We start from the raw sequence: 18427 nt of genomic DNA, 5'->3' as shown, positions 1-18427 counted from the left end.
GTAGTCTGTGTGTATGCTGACAGAGGACAGTGAGATGCAGGCTAGAGTGATGTGTCGTGGTCACATTTTCATCAGCTCATTAATGTATTCACTAATTCACTTTAATGGGGCCAGGCCAATCCCATGGCAATCTCTCTGGCTTATGATTGTGATTCCCCTGTTTGTGTGAGGGAGCAAATATATGCATGTGTCTGTGTGTGTGTGTGTGTGTGTGTGGAGTACTTTATGAGAGACAGTGTCTGACAAATCTAATGCCTGCTGTTAGTGTTGAGCTGTTTAAATGTTGAAGTGTCTGAGTAAGTGTGTGTGTGAGGCAAGTGTGTGTATGTGTGTGTGTGTGAGAAAAAGAAAGAGAGAGATTTGGATTAGGTGTGCAGTGCCTTCATTACAGGGATTCTCTCTGATGTGGGCTGCTTCATTAACAGCAGAGCCCCGGGGGTTTAAAAGGCTTTGGCAGCCATCAGCATTGTCACATTGCTATTCTAGCTGGGATACAGTTTGTCTCAGGAGAGTCTGAGTGTGCCTCTGTGTGTGTGTGTCTGCGGATGTGGGTTGCATACAAAAAAAAAACAGGTGAGCGATGAGAAAAGGTATGTGTGCTGCAGGCACACGATAAATACATGTCAAAAACGTCAATGAGAGTCAATGTGTATTTTTGTCTCGGTGAGCCTACGGGATAATGGCCATAAGTGCATGTGTATGCTTGTTGTGTTGCTTCAGTCTGTATGTGTGTGAATACACTAAATTCTGGTTAAAATAATGTCCCCAACTACAGTGCTAGATGCTCCAAACACAATTCATCTCAATTTCAGGAGCCAACCTGCGATTACTGCACTCTTGGCATTTCATATCAACATTTTCACTACTTTCAACCAATGAGGATAATCTCAAAGTTTTAGTTTTGCTGACACTACTGTACTGTTTTTATTAGGTGCCCTAATTTGGGCTCCCTTTGAGCTGAAACACAAGGATCATGTCATTTTTCATCATTGCCTAGATGTTATGGAACAATTTCCCAACTTCAGTGTGCCTCAGGTGTCTTTCCTCCATCTTCAGCACCAGTAAGAAAAGTGCTCTTGTTTGTGTCCTTTCCTGCTTCAAAGGATAATTCCAGTTTATTACATCTTGAGTCTTATTTTCATAGTTTCCTGCTCTTGTTCCTCTTGGTTATGACAACACTGTAATGTGCAAGCTTTCCATTCTCGTAAGTTTTAAATATGCAGAGCCAGTAAGTTCTAGTTTCTAAGTATGATAAGGAAGAAATGTAAGATCAGACTAGTTCTTCATTCTATCATTTCTCTATTGAGCTGCTTAGCTAAATAACAGAGGGGCTATATTTATGCTTTATTGTTCACATTTTTAAACAGTATGCTTAACTGTTACTAGTGTTACAAGACTAACCAATGTGTAAGGTGACCTTAATGCTACATAGATAACAAGTTTGGCTAGGGTTACTGGAGTGTAAAATTCCCCAAATCTACTAAAAAGTAGGACAGAGCTGCTGGTATAGTTGGATACTAGCATACTGGTGCTGCTACAGTAACATTTAGTAACTGATGTCCATACAAGGGGAAGTTTAGTTTTATGTTAGAGCAGATAAATACACTGATTTTTTTGAACTTTTTTTACTGCTCACCCTGATTCAAATTTCATAAATCACTTTGGTGAGGTCAGTGTTGTCATAAACAATGGATATGAGGGACAAAGTGACTGAAAACAGGGCCCAAGTTGCATGTAAACTGGAATTGTTCTATTAGTTGTGGGGAAAAAATCTTGTTGTGTAATTATACAATTTTAACTATGCACCCCTTAAGTGTGTGTCTGCATGTGTCTCAGTCTCACCTCTAGGCAGCACATTCCAGGCAATTGTGTCGGTGATGGCTGTGAAGATCCAGTTGAGCTCTCCAAGGGGAGTGCGTCTGTCGTTGAGCCTGCCAGGGATCCTGCACCACACACAACATAACACAGATGGCACTGTGTCAGCCACACTATCTATAGAGACTTAGAGCACAAAGTGGCAACTGCTCAGTAGTATTATCACAACACATGTGAAGAAATTTATATTTACAGGTACTTAGGCTCTTACTCAGAGAGACTAATAATGAATCTGAACATTCATGTGTGCTTATACACTCATGTACAAGAGATACTGTAGGCCTGAGACACAGAGACAATATCTATCTATCTATCTACAATATCTAATAGGCACCAGCAGAGAAATAATGTAAGATTTTGCTTAGAACATATGTCAGATTTACATATAGAGTCATTTCAGCCGATTTAATGAAACTATTTCCATTGGGCTGTATCAGCAGAATTAAGCACAAAGGAGTACATTTGTACACTGATTTGACCCAGAGATCTCAGCAGTGACATATTTTCAGTGTTTCCCACATACACCTGATTACTGAGAAATGTTAGGTCAGGAGAAACAGTTTATATACAGGGAATACAATATCAAAATATTTTTAAAATATTAGAGTTGTATTTCTATGTGGCTATACGCCCTCTAATGTATCTGTACTATCTTCTATTGTTTTGTTAAGATGTGTCATTACACATTACAGAGCTGTGTTTCTAGCATACATTCGATTTCACAGAAACTGCTCTGCTTATAGTCAGGCACTTAAAAACCACATTCTAGTTATTCCATGACAGGAGAGTGGGAGCACCATGAAGTGTCTTCCAGACAGAGCCCAAGACAAAGTGGAACTAATCACTGTAGCAAAACTAAGGAAATTACCTTTACTACACCTAGGTGTCTGTCTTTTAATGAACACTATGTAAAAGCAGAGAGGGGGTTGAGGGCAAACACTAACTGGCTCACAGATATTACAGCTAATGTGAGGAAGTGAGTCATTTGTGTCTGAATAAAGAGAGGAATATGTTTTAAATTAACAAGAAAAATGTAGGGGACATGGAAGATAAATGAAAGAAAGCACTTTTATAACTCCAGCTAAAAATCCTACTTACATACATGTAAGCAAAAGAGAAAACCTGATGGCTTGACCACTCATTCTCTTTGCTTATAATCCACTGTGGCTGATGACAATTATTAGAGAAAGGTGAAATCTCAGTCATCAATCCAACAAGATGGCCCTAGATTGTATTGTGAAACATATTAACTGATGGTCAATACAGTTTGGTCTTTGCACCATATGACAACTAAGGAAAAAAGTGCCAACACATGACAGAAGCCCCATGATTCACCACGCATTCAATACACAAGACACCTAAAACATTCTGATGTAAACTGCAGCCAAAACCAAGCCATTGTTGTCTTATTGTCTTATTATTGCTGTTATTAAGAGCAACTATGTCAAACCACTTCCACTTTAGTCCACTTCCACACTAATTTACCAACCACCCAGTCAACTCAGAAAAGCTATAACAAAAACAATAATAATAATAATCATTATTATTATTATTACATAGAACACATGCTGGAAGACATTACATGGCAACTTCAGCAAAATATCACAAAAGCTTGTGATATTGTAGCTTTGCTGCAGCTTTTTTTTTTTTTTTTTTTTTTACTTATGTCAAAAACAAAACAAAACAAAACAAAAAGAATGTTAACAGGTTACTTATCTCATTACATCTCCAGATAACAAGATAATTGTCTTATCAAAGATGTCTCTAGCAACAAACAATTGTTGTCTCTTTCTTTACTTGTCACAATCAGCTGTCTACAAACAACATCCACTCACCCTTCAGTGTTTAACCCAAATTCAGGTAAACAAATGTCAGTTACACCTGTGACAAGGATGGTGATAATGTAAAGTATTCCATTCTGTTTCCATGTGCTGTATTGCACTGTATAATTATCCTGTTGTCTTGAGAAAACAATATTAATTTTTTGAGCTAATGGGATAATTATCATGTCACTTTTTGTGCCCATGAGATAGCATAGTAACTGACTTGTCATTATGATGCAACATCTACATTATGAGTTAATAAATATGAGGTAAAGTGAGTTAAAGAAAAAAAAAACACAAAACACAAAAAAACCCAACATGTAACTATGACCAATGACCTTCATGTTATTAAAATAAAAGGGGCTTGGCATGACTGTTAAAAAAAATAAGTTAGATGCATTGTATAGAATTACCATTCTGGCATATTTTCTTCTGATTTCTCCTCATTACAGAAATGCCATCACCCACTGTCACTCCCAAACATTGCATTTCCACTGTGTTTTTATAATCATTAGTTAGTGAACTGGAGCACTGCCAAAAGCATGTCTTTGTCTTCTGACAGAAGTATAAAAGAGAGTTATCACTAACATAATAATAATACCTAACTCGTTCAACTATAAAGAACTTTAAAAAAACGTTACAATTACATTCACAAAATACAGTGTTATCAGTACCAAAGTCTGGCAGCTAGGATGTTAAGTCAATCAGCCCCCACTAACAAATGACCTATAACTATACACAGCGTGTGAACTCTTTCTGACCTAAACCTCCCATTTCCACCTCTAAGTGACAAATAATAGCAGCTGTGAAGCTCCTGGCAGGTACAAGCTTACTGTATAGCCATGAGGGCCTGCCAACTCCTGAACACTTTGAGTGCTTGCCAAAGGTGTTTGGCAAGTCAGCAGTAAGGATGAACACTCAGCATTTCATCCTATCTCAGGATCCAGGAGAATATATTTACAAAAAGGCAATGTTTGGATGGATGGATGAATTGTTAAAAAGGTTGGAAAATGCCCTGGGAGATGTTTAGACTTGTGTCACTGACCAAAATGTGTTGGTGATTCTGCATATCAAACCTTATACACAGAAACACAGAAATCTGTGTTACGTAATGTTTTTGTGTAAGACAATAAAATTCATCCTAGTTACTTTTTAGCACCAGAGGTACAAAGCAGAGCGGTCAGAGAGGTCAGAGAGGTCAGAGAGGTTTTCTGGGCTCGCAGTACTGGGTCAGACCTGATACAGCTGCTCAGTGCATACTGAGAATTATTATTATTTTTACTTTTTTTTTGGTCGTTGTGTGTTGTAACAATAATTATATACATGGCAACAGCAGATCTGATCCAAAACAGTTTATAGAGTTAGGCTCTTCTTATTTTTCACAACACAAGCAGTTTAGCCCCAATAATGAAAGTCCCAGCTCAAAGCTATTGAGTTGTGAACTTAGACTATTGCTATGATGATATTATATGACATCTGAATGGGAGAATGTGATTCCTGGTATCTATTTTGAACACTGTTCTAAATGACCTCAGTGACTAGTGACAAGTTTACAATGGAGGAAAAAAATAACTGTGACAGAAACTCACCATGTGATTGTGTGTTATGCCTAAAAGCTGTGGAGTTCCTCTGAATTACAAAGCCTTTAATGACATCACGTGATGAATTTTGAAAAGCTGTGGTGCTGCAGGTGAGCTGTTTCATGCTGCGTAGGACACTGAACAGGCATATGTGTAACTTATGTACTGTGGCTGGTTCCATTGCTACCATTGATGTGGCACTGGTGTTGATTTTCATGGTTAATTATTTGTGTCATGTTTGATGCCATGAGACTAATAGGGAAGAAATGTAAATGTGTTTTTAACACCTAATTTACACCATCCTATCCTCAGCTAGATCAAGAGCTAGTCTAAGTATGTGTAGATACAAGATGTTAGACGTGAGCAGGGTCAGCTGCCTCTAAAGCTGAATTTTCTCTCTGATGTAATGTATATGTGGAGGATCAATGAAGTATCTCCCCTGTAGTACATAAGCTGAGGTTCCTCCACAGTGATAGGATTCCTTCAGAGGGAATGGTTTCTAAATGCAGAGACCCCGCAGTGAGTAGAGTGTAGCCGGGTTTCGGACAGTGTCAGACACTAGAGAGGCAGTTCAACTCTCCCCACCGGGGATGGGGGCTCACTGTGAAAGACTCAGTGGGAGGCTGTGAATAAGGATCAACCCACAACACTTGTGTCAGCCCCATGAGAGATGAAAGAGAAGGTATGAGTGTGCGTCAGAGACAGTACGCGCAATAGAGTGTGAGGGGAACAGCGAGAGACTGAGCGTGTCTTAAGCAGGTGAAATCCACATGCGCTCGGCGTCGTGACTCTTTTATCTGAAAGGCTATTGTGATTGGATTCGGCCAGAATGTGTGTTGGATGTATGTGGGAAGCAGAGACAGAAGGATGCACAGATGGAGCAGAGAAAGAGGAATGATCAAACTAATAAACAAATCAACAGCACGCAACTATCAAAAGCTGACATTATGTTGAATCCACAAATGTTTAGAATATTTCAAGGATGATGATTGCTGGACACGTGGTTTCCAACTGTGTGACCTTTTAGGATGTGAATACGAGCCCAGTGAGTGGTCAGTGAGTGTAATGTCCACTAGCTCATGCTCATGCTCACGTGTGTGTAATCAGGACACAGCAGAATGATGACAAAGGAAAAAAACCTGCTTTGAATGTGATTTGAGACCAATCACTTAAGACTCATTTTAAAGCCTGAACAATATTTAGCTTTCCTTCATCTCTCTCTGTTGAAGCCTCCATAGAAAAAGCAACCTGGTGTGATTTTGATGGATGTTGTTGCTAGGATACCACAAAGTCAGCAGGCAAACTAGAAAATGTACTTCCTGTGGAAAATGCGTGTGAATGCTGAGAGCTGAATGGATCGCTGAAACAATGCTTAAAATGGCTGAAATTAGCAGAGAGAAAAAGCAGATGCAGAAGCTGAAAGTTAAAACTAATAGTTTAAGCATTCATTTGAATAGCAAAATTGCAGACAAAGTTTAAATCTTTTGATAGTTGAATGGTTTCTGTAGCAGAAAGTATGCAGGAGTAGTTACAACACAAACAGGAGTGGAAGCAGAAAGGAAAAACAGCTAAATGCAGAATCAAAAGTTGGAAGTTAAATTGTAAAAGTGGTGATGGAAGCTTAAGTGCATTCGATAGAAAACCAAAGAGTACAAATGTGTTTTAAATAATACACAGCCAAAGCTGGATGTTGAAATAAAATGCCCAAAAACACTGTGAGAGAAGAAAATCTTTGTATTAATATCAGATGATCTTTATCACAATCACCTGTTGTGTCCAACTGCACTCACGGGTTACTATGACAACTGTAACTGATGAGTCTCTACACAGTCAGATTTTGCTCTGCGCACCTCTTGAACTCCTCATAATAATTCAAAAATCATAACTCCTGTTGGTGGAATCTGACTATCAGTGCCAGGAGACTTTACTGGAAGCAGACGTGTGTTATTTGTGTAGATAAAGTGAAAAATGACCACAGTATGGCAGTTTAAAAACTGACCTGGTTTGGGTTTTGTCTGAGGAGAGCTAATATGGAGATCAATGGAGCAGGTGAGGGCTCCTCTTGGTGATCAGAGGCTGCTACCTCAAAAACCATAAATCCTATGGCTTAGGGAGTCACACTGTGTGACAGAGCACAAAATGATCTACAATCTGAGGTATAAACTGTGTGTGAGAAGTGAAAGATGTGGGCAGGAGAAGAGTTGAAGCACAAAAAATTCTGAAAACAGTTTGGTTAGGTTTAGACATAATGACCTTGGTTGTTGTTTTTTTTTTTACAGGAGTTAAGTCTGACAGGCAGTGGGTTTTTAGAGATAACTGCTTCAGGGGGGGGGTACAAACACAAAGCACAAAGGGTGGGAGTGGCCTCAATAGGGACCCAACAACCAAATTAAAAAGTAAAATAATAATGTTATTGTGAAAACAATGTAGAGAACATCTTGCGGGACATGTTTTGGGACTGGCTGGATGCTCTGTTTTCATTCTGACTACTGTGTCATGAAAATACAAGAGCTTTTCACTTCTCCAGCATCTACTAGCAACTCACAAAATATAAAAACAACCACATCTGATCATGATCTAAAAATCAGACTCCATACTGGAGTTGTAAACAGTAAAAAACACATACTAAATGAACTTTACAGAATACACAGGAGTGCATTTTGTAGCAATGAGAGGAAAGAGAGATGATTCTCTTTGGTGTATATCATACATCTTTAAAAATAGACCCTTCACAGCAAGTCTGCAACTGTCTTTGATCAGAGTAATGCATGTCAAAACAGCAGTGAATGTATTAGCTGTATTTCTTTTTTGTACAGAAATGAGAAGGAGGAGAAATGAATGATTATTATTTTTGCACATATAATTGTAGCTATATAACATATATGTGTCATGGAGATAAGATGATGAATCTGCTGCTTGTTTCATCACGCTGTGCTGTATCAGCCAACACAATAAAGCATGTTAAGTAAAGGCGAAGTGCTCACAGTGTAACACACGAGAACTGAGCTGTAATCATCTATCCTTCTATATCCACACAGTACATTTATTCACGCTCCTGCTCTGTCTGTGTTATGACTGATCTGAAAGCACATGCTCCTTGTAAACATAAGCAGCTTGCTGCTATAGTGAATCCCTCCATGGTTCTTTGGCAGTGGATGGACATGTTCAATCAATATAATCCACTTAAGTGGGATGGAGGCAGATTACTCCAAGGTTAATCTTCAAGGTTTCTGCTGAATGAATTGCCAATAATACGCGATATGACCTATTAATGTTCATTTGCATGGTTGTTATGATCCAACTGACACATCCCAGACCCCCCTCATACAGGAAGCAGGTGGACTTATCTGCGGCCAGCGGGCCACTTCACAGCCTCTCCGACCATAAGTGCAGATGCACATTAATAGGTAGGGAATGAGTCTGAAGGCAGAGAGTGACACTTTGAGAAAAGCCCTGGACACTTCCTTCCGAGAGAAGGAACTTTTAGCAAAGGGAATAGACAGAATGTACAAACATAAGTGTGACACGGAGTGTTACTACACTGAAGTCCTTCACCAAAAAAAGATGGAGGAACGGATGAGCACAAAGCAAATGAAATGGTCACACTTGTCACCCATCTGCCCTAAAACTGATGTCACGCCCATATCTTTCTGTGGGTTTACTCCGGGTGCTCCGGTTTCCTCCCACCATTACATGGGAAAAAAAATAAAAATAAAAAAAGCAAACAATATTTCCTGCAAGTATTTGATTCATCTAAATTCAATTGTATTCATCTAAGTGTTTAACTTCCATTTTAATTATCTTAATTAAGTCAAATTAGTCTGTGAGTTCTTCACCAAGGTGTGTTTTATGAGAAGGTTAAAGGAGGTAACCATTTTACTAGTTAGAAATGGTCATAACCCAGAAAATATCTGTGAAGGTTAACTACACCAAAGGGCTGAAAATTGTTTAGACATCTTTATAGTGCAAGCACATGGTGAGACGGTGATGTGATGATTGTTCTTTGACATGGGAGAGAGGCAGAAGGCTGGGCAGTTTAATGGCTGGTTACTGGTTTGAACCACTTGGGGGCAGAGCCGCTCATTAAAGTACACTACATAATGAAAATGACTGAAATTATTGTTGAAAAGCAGAAGAAAAATGTAAAAGTTGGAAGTCAAAAGTAATTTATGAAGCAGTTGTTAAAAATTGGAAAAAGCAGAAATTAGCAGAGAGAGAGGGTAGATGCAGAAGCTGAAAGTTAAAACCAACAGCTGAACTATTCAGTTGAATAGCAAAATTGCAATAGCAAAGTTGAACATTTTAAAAAGTAGAAAGAGTTGAAGAAAGTTGAATAAGCACAAATGTAATTTAAGCCTCTTGATAATTGAATGGTTTCTATAGCAGAAAGTATGCAGGATGTGTGTGTAAGGGTAAATCACCAATCAAAATGACCAATGTGTTAATGTGCAGGTGTCAGTTGTGTATGTGTATGTGTGTGTGTGTGTGTGGTGTGTGTGTGTGTGTGTGGTGTGTGTGTGTGTAAACAGCACAGAGAGCAGAGGAGATCTTAATGACCAAATGTCCATCACCTGTGTACAGGCAGCTGCAGTAAGCTGGCCCTCATTCACAGTCACACAGTACTGAGAGGTGGCTCAACCCACCTCTGGAATTTGTGTTATTAATTAAAAAACCATAGCTGCTATCAATGAAATGAGGTGACTACCAGCACCAGGAGACTTTAATGAACACAGACGTGTGTCATTTGTGTAGATAAAGTGAAAAATGACCACAGGATGGCAGTTTAAAAACTGGCCTGGTTTGGCTGTTTTATGAACAGAGAGAGAGCCAGATAATATGGAGATCAATGGAGCAGGTGAGGGCTCCTCTTGGTGATCAGAGGCTGCTACCTCAAAAACCGTGAATCCTATAGCTTAGGGAGTCACACTGTGTGACAGAGCACAAAATTATCTACATTCTGAGGTATAAACTGTGTGTGAGAAGTGAAAGGTGTGGGCAGGAGAAGAGTTGAAGCACAAACATTTCTGAAAAAGTTGAAAGACTGAATGGTGTGACACCACTCTAGCCAGCACAATACAAGTTGAATGTGAGCTTAAGAGCTGAAGTTATTGGGACTTGTTTAAAAGTTTAAATGAAGTTTCTAGCACAAAGTATGCTGAAGTAGTTGAAGTTCAAAGAGACTGAAGTTTTCAAGGATTTGAACATTCCGTCCATTCTTTTAAATAAGAAAAAAAATTGCAGAAAAAGCTGAATATTTTAAGTACATTTTGGTGGTTGAATGGTTTTAATAGCTGAAAGTATGTGGGAGTACTTAGATGCAAAAACGTATGAAGAATAATAATAAAGATTTGAAGAACAATAGTGTGAATGCTGACTCAGCATTCATGCTAATAATAAAGATTAGAAGAACTATGGTAATTAATTAATTACTGTGCTAGTTGTGCTACAGTAGCTACAGTTAGGTTATACTGGAAATGCTTCTGGATCACATTAATTAGTGTTTTTAACTCTTAAAAAACCCTGCATTGATAGATTTTTTCCACTTAGGAGCAGTAGAACAATCTATGAACATAATACTCATCTCTGATATTGATATTACTTTGTGAAGTAGTCATAGTTAATGTGTCAAAGCAACTTTAACTTCCCTCTGTGTTGTGTTTCTAACAGTCTGACAAATTTTAAGCTCAGTATTCAGTCTGCTTTAATTCTGTTTAGGTCTTCATTTAATGTTGCTCATGCTGACAACAGCTGCCTGTTGCCCCTGAAGGTTCCCTGTACTAATAGCACTATAGAAATGCTTTGTGTGAGTGGGTACCTGTTTTGTATATCTTGTGCTCACACACAAGGGCAAACCTGCATACACTATACATGAGTGGCGCCATAGGTTTCACACTTTTCCATTACTACAGGTGGTGGTAAGACCAACCAGATATTCAGCGATGTGCCAGAAAGAGCAGCAAAAAAGAAGTAATAAGTAAACATAGGGTATAAACAATACTGGATTTAAAATTTAAAAATGGGCTTTTATTGTTTGATGAGGAAAGAGGTGCACTGAATACATTTGTAAGAGCTCATCAATCAGTGCATTTAAGTGAATAACAATGAATGCTTATTTACAATAAAACCTTTAATGAGAGCAGAGTTTGTGGCCCAGAGAAAACAATGACCTGAAAGAGGCTTTAATGCCACATAGAGCTTTTTGATTACCCTTGGTGGGTTTGTCACTATGAACAACATTCTTTATATTATACATTGTCATTGATTATGACAAAAAATAATGAGTTAGTGCTGCTCTAATGGCATCAGAATTGGATCATTATAATAACTACTGTGCACTTTTAGTCACAAAAACCACAGTTTTGTATTTTGATGAAGCATCCTTGAGATATGTTTAACTTTGGTGCTTGACTTAAGTCAGACTGCTGGCCCAGCATCACACAGAGGTGAGTGCCATTTCTCTTTTATGAGCTCTGAGCTCTATCCATTATTTAACTCTAAGGGGATCAGCTGAGTCAACATTTAGCCCTCTGTACAATACGCTGGATATGCAGTGACCACACCAGCAACTTAAGCATCAGGGATGCCACCAACTCCCCACTGATTAAAAACGAAAAGCCCTTCTTCAGTCATGTGCAGGGCTGCCGAAACATCAAGACTGAGAGGAAAAGCCTTTCTGTGCCATTACATAAAATTTTCTCTTAATAACCAATTTTTTACATTTTGGTGAATTAGTTTTTATTATTCATTTTCTGAAGTTAAGGAAATTTCTAATCTTATCATTTATTTCTTCCCAAGTAGAGTCCCATCCTTGATATTTCCATGCTCACACATGAATTCAAGTCAGTCATGTATCTCATGAATTTGTTATTTTACAATTGTTTTTCAATATTGTTTTGAACTGAAAACATCTCAAATCCAATTTCAGCAGAGCATATAGAGTAATACAGAAAAGGTCAGCATTTTTGCTGTGAGCACTCTTTCTCTTAACCTTACTGACTTGTGATTAGTATACAATCCTGGTGTGTATATGTCTGAAGCAGACAGCTAACACAAAGAGCAGAGCACAGGATCTTCTAAAACATAGCTTAACAACCTGCGTATGACTGGTTCACGCTGCAGCCTGAGGGGGGCTTTGTCTTTGAAGGAAAAGTGAAACTGTCTTTGTTTCTGCAAGTCGTGGCCGCACATACTGAAAGGCCATTACACCAGTCAAACCCACAATATAGCAGGAATTGAACTGAGTGTTTCTTTAGCGTGTGTTGCTTTAGAGCTGAATTCGTTCAAGCCCCACAAGACACTGGTTGGTGACTGTAGTTTTGTATTCGGACCACAGTTTGTTTATTTTGATAGAGCCCATTCTGAATTTCATTTTGAGGTAGACTGAGTCAGAGACCATTGTTTAACTCACATCACTGACGTTTCTGTTCACTGTTATACATCTGTCTATCAGAGGAATGAGATCAGGTGAAAATGCTTTTCCTCTGCATCGTCTCTGACGTAAACTAGTGTGGCGTTTGTGGGTGCTAAAGCTCTCTTGACGTCAACTGCGTAATAAGTTACTTTTCCCCTCTCCACAGAAGCCCATTCTTTATTCCAGTGAGGTACGTGATAAAAGACAAAGAGGACACGAGAGCTTGAGAGAGTGTTGTCAACGCACCGACTGATGTTGGTGTGGTTGAGAAGGCAGAATGTGAGGAGAGTGAAAGACAAATGGAAAAAGGGCTTATTTCTTCAAAGGTGTTCGTCATCACTCTAGTGGTTTCCCATCCTGCCTTGGGAGTCACATGGCAGTACTTGCTTTACGTACAGTACTAGAGCATTTCCTGTGTAATACTCATACACTTGAGAGAAGAAGGAGAGGAACTGGGGAAATGGTGTGTAAAAATAAAAAAGATGAAAGAAAAGTAAAACAAAGCAAGTAAAACAAATTATTAGTTAAAGTTGATTACATGGTAAAAGAAGGAAGAACAGTGACAAATAAGCATGAACACAGAAATGTTGGTCTTCATTTATTAATTGATTTAAATGGCTTCTACTTTGCTGTTTTTCAGTCTTAAGCTACTCTCTCAACTCAACACTTCCTGCAGGTGTTCCAAAAGAAAAGGTGACAAAGGAAGGAGTTACAGTCAGGTTAACAGGTATTTGGATAGTGACGCAATTTTCATAATTTTGCCTCTGTACATCACCACAACAGACTTGAAACGAAGCCATCAAGATGTGATCGAAATGTAGACTTTCATCTTTAAATCAAGGAGTTTAACAAAAGTACAACCCTTTTATACAAAGTCCATTTTCAGAGGCTCAAAAGTAATTGAACAAATTAAGGATTTTTTACAATACCTGGGTAAAAATGCTTTACTGTGGACTCACTGATAGTAGCTTTCCAGCAAATGAAAAAACAGCAAAGTAGAAGTGACTGGAATTACTTGTTAAATAAGAAAACTATACTTGTGTTCAAAAGGGAAACTCGGAGCAGCAGAATGGTGAGTATGGAATAACTAATGTTGCACTGATGGCATTAGTGCTGTGGAAGGCACAGCACAGTACATTAGCCTGAATTTATCAAGATAATGGATAAACTGTTTGGTCTGCATTAACAAAAAAATGCATCATCAGTTAATTCAAATGAATCAGAAAACAGGGTGGGTTTCTAAAGAAAATATGATGAACTATATATATATAAACTGAACATTTAAAATAAAGGCAAATTAGCCCTTTTCAAACAAAGCCCTGGCCTCTGTGCAGTTGAGGTTAACAAAAAGTACAATTTGAGAATTTACAGAACTATCAAATCCACTTCTGTTTACTCAGTCAAGGTGAAGGAGAAACATTACATTTGGTCAGGAAAGAGAGAGTGCGTCATTGTGGGACAGCTGCTGCTAGCTGGAGGACCACAGACACACACATACAAAAAACCCATCTCGAGGACACACAGGACAAAGGAAAAGCTCAGTGTGTCTTTGCACAAACCTTCAGCCAAAAACTAATTAAAGTCTACACACGCGTGTGTTCATGTGCGTGTACATGTACCTAACCAATGTCTGGCGGTCTGTGGCAGGCTGAAATCACAGCTTAAGAGAGTGAAGAAAACAATTATTCACTTTTAGAAAACAGACTGAGAGGAGTAACAAATGTCATTAAAAGACTGCTGAGATGCTTTTCAACACCTCAAGGTGCTTTCCAACTAGATGTTTTCTTTTCTGTTGAGATAGAACAGTCTGCTTTTAAGTTATCTACTACTTCTAAAACCAAGTCTCATCAACCAACTTAGTTTATTGGTGTCATTTTACTCTCCCCCGCACATAAGGGTGGGAAAAAAAGAAAAGCCACCTCTGATTGCTCTGTGAAACTACTAAAACTTTGGATATGACATCCATATTGAGCGCTAATATCAATCTGAGAGTGTGTGCCTAAGAGCAAGAGATGTTCTGCGCTCAGCCACTTGGCACCTGGAGGTTTATTGAAGAAATGTGGAGCTTTAAATCTGCCAAACTACTGCCGCTTTGGCTGTGAGGGGAAACAAAGGCAAAGAATTATACCTGCAGGATGGAAAACAACACAGAGAGGGCTGACAATAAGGAGGAGAGAGCTGGAGAGACAGACAGGGAGACAGATAGAGAGAGACAGACATGAAGAAAACAGGATAATGATCTCTCTAGACTGTACCCTGTTGAAACAGAGACAGGGAGAGAGAGAGAGAGAGAGAGAGATTTTGTATTTTTTAGGATGGCTGTGGAGTGCCACTTACTTCTCAATGAGGTCTAACGTCACCCCTGGCACCAACTTGGCACTCTTCTGCATACAAAACCTGGAAGAAAAAAACGGGAACAGTTGCAGATCAGGTTTGGAAGGAAAACAAGAAGGGCTCACAGACTAGACAATGCAATAAAAAAATTTGGCCTCTACAGTACGTATTTTATGACCTATGAGAGACACAATCAACAGATAAAACACTCAAATGAAAAACGAAGGCTTCAAAGATTACAACCACTGAGCACTTTGATAAGTGTGTTTTGGCTGAGTTACAGCCAAAGGGGAGGGGGCAGGCAGCGGGAAACACAGAGTCATATTTCTGAAATGTCTGGCATGGGGGTTATTGTTTACTGTGCATGGTTACTTCTGACGGGGCGAGCCAGCTGTAAGTCCCAGCAGGTCGGTGTTCAGAGCCTCGACAGACTCTGCAAATGAGCTCACAGCGAGTCGTCACACACCTGGGAGAGAGCAGGTGTGGGTGTGTGAGTGTGAGTGTGTGTCTGTCTGTGTTTGTGTGTGCGCATCAGTCACATATCATAACTGCAGGGAACATTAAATGAGTAAAGACTTAAGCAAACAGTTTACACATCCAGCAGACATGAAGCAGCATTAGCATTCATTTGGAGTCATGTTTCTCCACCTGGTGAATGTGAAAGTTTGAAGTTCACTCTCCTTTTAGCTCCATTTCTAAGGCTTTGAAACAGAACCCAAACAGAGTCCATAATGGAAGTAATAATAACATACATAAGCAAATAGTGTTAGAAAAGACTAAGTCCAATGAATTTGGTGAAGATGTGGATGTTTAGCTAACCCATCATTATAAGTTTAGTCGTTTAGTTAAGACTTTTAGTCATGACTGTAAGCTCTGAAATGGTTCTGACTAATGACTGTATAAAAAGGTGGGTCTCCACCTTCTCCCACTCCTTGAATATGAAGCCAAAACATCCAATTATCCTATCCTATCCATCCTTACACTGGTGATGTCACTTGGATCGAGAGTCTGCAAAGTATTGATCAACTGGTGGAGCTGTGGTTTTGAGGTCCTGCTCATAAACCTGCCTGACCAACCAATCCCAATCAAACCCATCCACTTTTTATAGCATCAATTACCTAATTAAAACCAAACTTATGTTAATGTTTTATTTTGGCACGTCCTGCTCAGGGTTTATGAGTCTATTATGTACTGCAGCCATCCACCAGGGGGCTATCAAGATTTTTTTGGCTTCATTTTTGGGGATCAGTGCTGTTGCCCATCTTCATACAGGTTCATTTTGCCAGACTTAAATATGACAAACATGTCTAAGTCATGCACCAATTGGGGAATTTATATTCAACAACTGGTCCACTCTGACTATGACATGAGCTATGGCACTTGAATTCAAAGGTTCTTCCCGCTGCTGGATAATAATGAGATCCCACATGGCAACAGTGTGACTTACTGTCTCTTTTAAGAACAGCACAGGCACTCAGTGTGCTTGACACTCATGAAACAAAGAGTAGGGAGGATGCAGCTAGGACAACTTGTTCTAAAGTCTTAATGATCAGCAGCTTTCTGAATGCAAGCCATGATGCACAGTGTCTGCAGTGGTATGTGCCAGATCTTTGCTGTTTGCTATGAACACAGGTATATAATTGTTTTCCCCAATACAGTACCATTCAAGATCACTTTACATTCTCAAATTAACTTTACACCACAAATTAAATATTTTGTTCATGCTTTTGTCTGTGTTTGCTGCAAAAGGGAAACAGTGAATCCCCCGACATAAACAGAGATGATTAACTAAAGATGGAATCTGGCAGAAAGAGACAGACGGGCCAAAGTAAATAGAGTACAGACATAGCAGGAGGTTGCATCAGGGAGAGAGTGTTTCCACCCAGCCCCTGTGCAGAGAGATGTAAGATCCCTCAGGCGTGGATGATAGGAGAAGGGAGAAATAAGAAAGAAAAGAGGAGGAGAGGAAATGAGAGGAATTTGTGGCATTTGGTAACACCTGAATCTGTGGCAATTTTGTTCCACAAGCTGCCTCAGAAAAAAGCCATGTTTGTGCTCCCAAGTGATAAAAAACTTAGGATATTCTCACCATGCACTGAGATATAAGAAAACCATTCTGCTTATGCTTATAATCATCATATATGAGCTTGAGCCCTAAGTGGTTTCCCTCTAGCTTGTTTATTTACTTTGAATACCAAAACTACGAATCTACCACTGCAAGTGAATATGTTTTTGTTTGCTTAGCGATGAGACACAGGGACCAAAAGTAAATAATTAAAGTTAAATGGAATTTATGGCTATTTTTTTAAAGAAATCAGCACATTTATTTAGACTTGGTTTACTAATTTGATCAAAACTAAAAGTTTTGTTTATGTTGTGATAGCACCCCTACATTACTGTCTCCAGGGTAAGTGAATTTTTGGTTAGGATTGACAAAGTCAGTATTATAATATAATTGGTCCAATTTCTGTGTGGGTGGGCACCAAAAATGGTTCATAATATCACTTAAGTTCCAAAGACTTTATATTGTTAGCCTTTTTTGCTGTTAGCCCAAATGTGATTTGTGATTTATATAACATTTATATAACACATAAATAACATCAACTAAAAGTAAAGCCTAGTGGGCAATCAGTGCCTGAGTTAGCCAGCAGAAACCTAGTTAGCCTAGCTGGCTAACTTCTACTTTCAAAGTGAAATACAATTTGTCAACATTTGGCTATAACATTCCTCAGTCAGTAGTGTAGTTTAGATATTGACTGTGTGTCTCCTAGCAACAACAGATCTCAAATGTCAGTCAAACACTACTAAAAAGTGTGGACAAGCAGCTGAACTTTAGCCCTGTGACTACAGCGTAGCATAGCCTTTTGTAGTTTATTGCTTTTAGCCCAGCAGCTCTGCTCTACAGTGCCCATCCAAACCATTAAAATCTAAAGTGATGGATACTGGGAAATGATGTGTGATTGTCTTTGCCAATCACAGCATTGGTTAAGATGAGGTTCAGATGTTCAACAGCAGAACAAGCATACATGTTTGAATTCACAGAACATTCATGTCTGAATGTAGAGAAGACAACAGGTTCCTATAAGATAAAAATAAATCTTTAGTCTGAACAGAAAAGACTCTGTCACTCTCTGAGGCTTAATGGATTGAAGAGCCATGAGGTCTGTGAAGAGAGCTTTTATCAAGGCTTGTACTGTACTTTTTCAGATCTCTCATCACTCTGGTCTTACCTCTCTCTCTGGTCTTTGTTAAAAATCTGCTGAATGCACTTCAGCTGGATGACACATTAAATCTAGTATCTGCTAATTAGAGGTGCATTCACACCAACACGAGCCAAAAGAAAAACATATCACGTCAGAAATATTATAAATGCTAGAGAATCAAAGTACACAAAGGACACTTTC

The 18427-nt window shown here is 38.9% G+C and overlaps 1 protein-coding gene across 5 annotated transcripts in view; it reads right to left on the bottom strand.

Annotated features, from left to right (window-relative positions):
* The window catches only part of rptor (regulatory associated protein of MTOR, complex 1), a 162063-nt gene that overhangs the window by 65635 nt on the left and 78001 nt on the right, over positions 1 to 18427 (bottom strand). For all 5 annotated transcript variants that reach the window (XM_018678495.2, XM_018678493.2, XM_018678497.2 and 2 more), the window contains exons 8-9: positions 15027 to 15086; positions 1843 to 1943 (exon numbers count right to left, since the gene is read on the bottom strand). In XM_018678495.2, coding sequence (XP_018534011.1) covers positions 1843 to 1943; positions 15027 to 15086 — 161 coding nt within the window. The remainder of the gene's footprint in view (positions 1 to 1842; positions 1944 to 15026; positions 15087 to 18427) is intronic.

The sequence above is a fragment of the Lates calcarifer genome, linkage group LG5, assembly GCF_001640805.2.
Source record: "Lates calcarifer isolate ASB-BC8 linkage group LG5, TLL_Latcal_v3, whole genome shotgun sequence".
Taxonomy (NCBI): Eukaryota; Metazoa; Chordata; class Actinopteri; family Centropomidae; genus Lates; species Lates calcarifer.
Note: the sequence above shows the minus strand (reverse complement) of the source record. Positions and strands in the feature narration are given on the sequence as shown.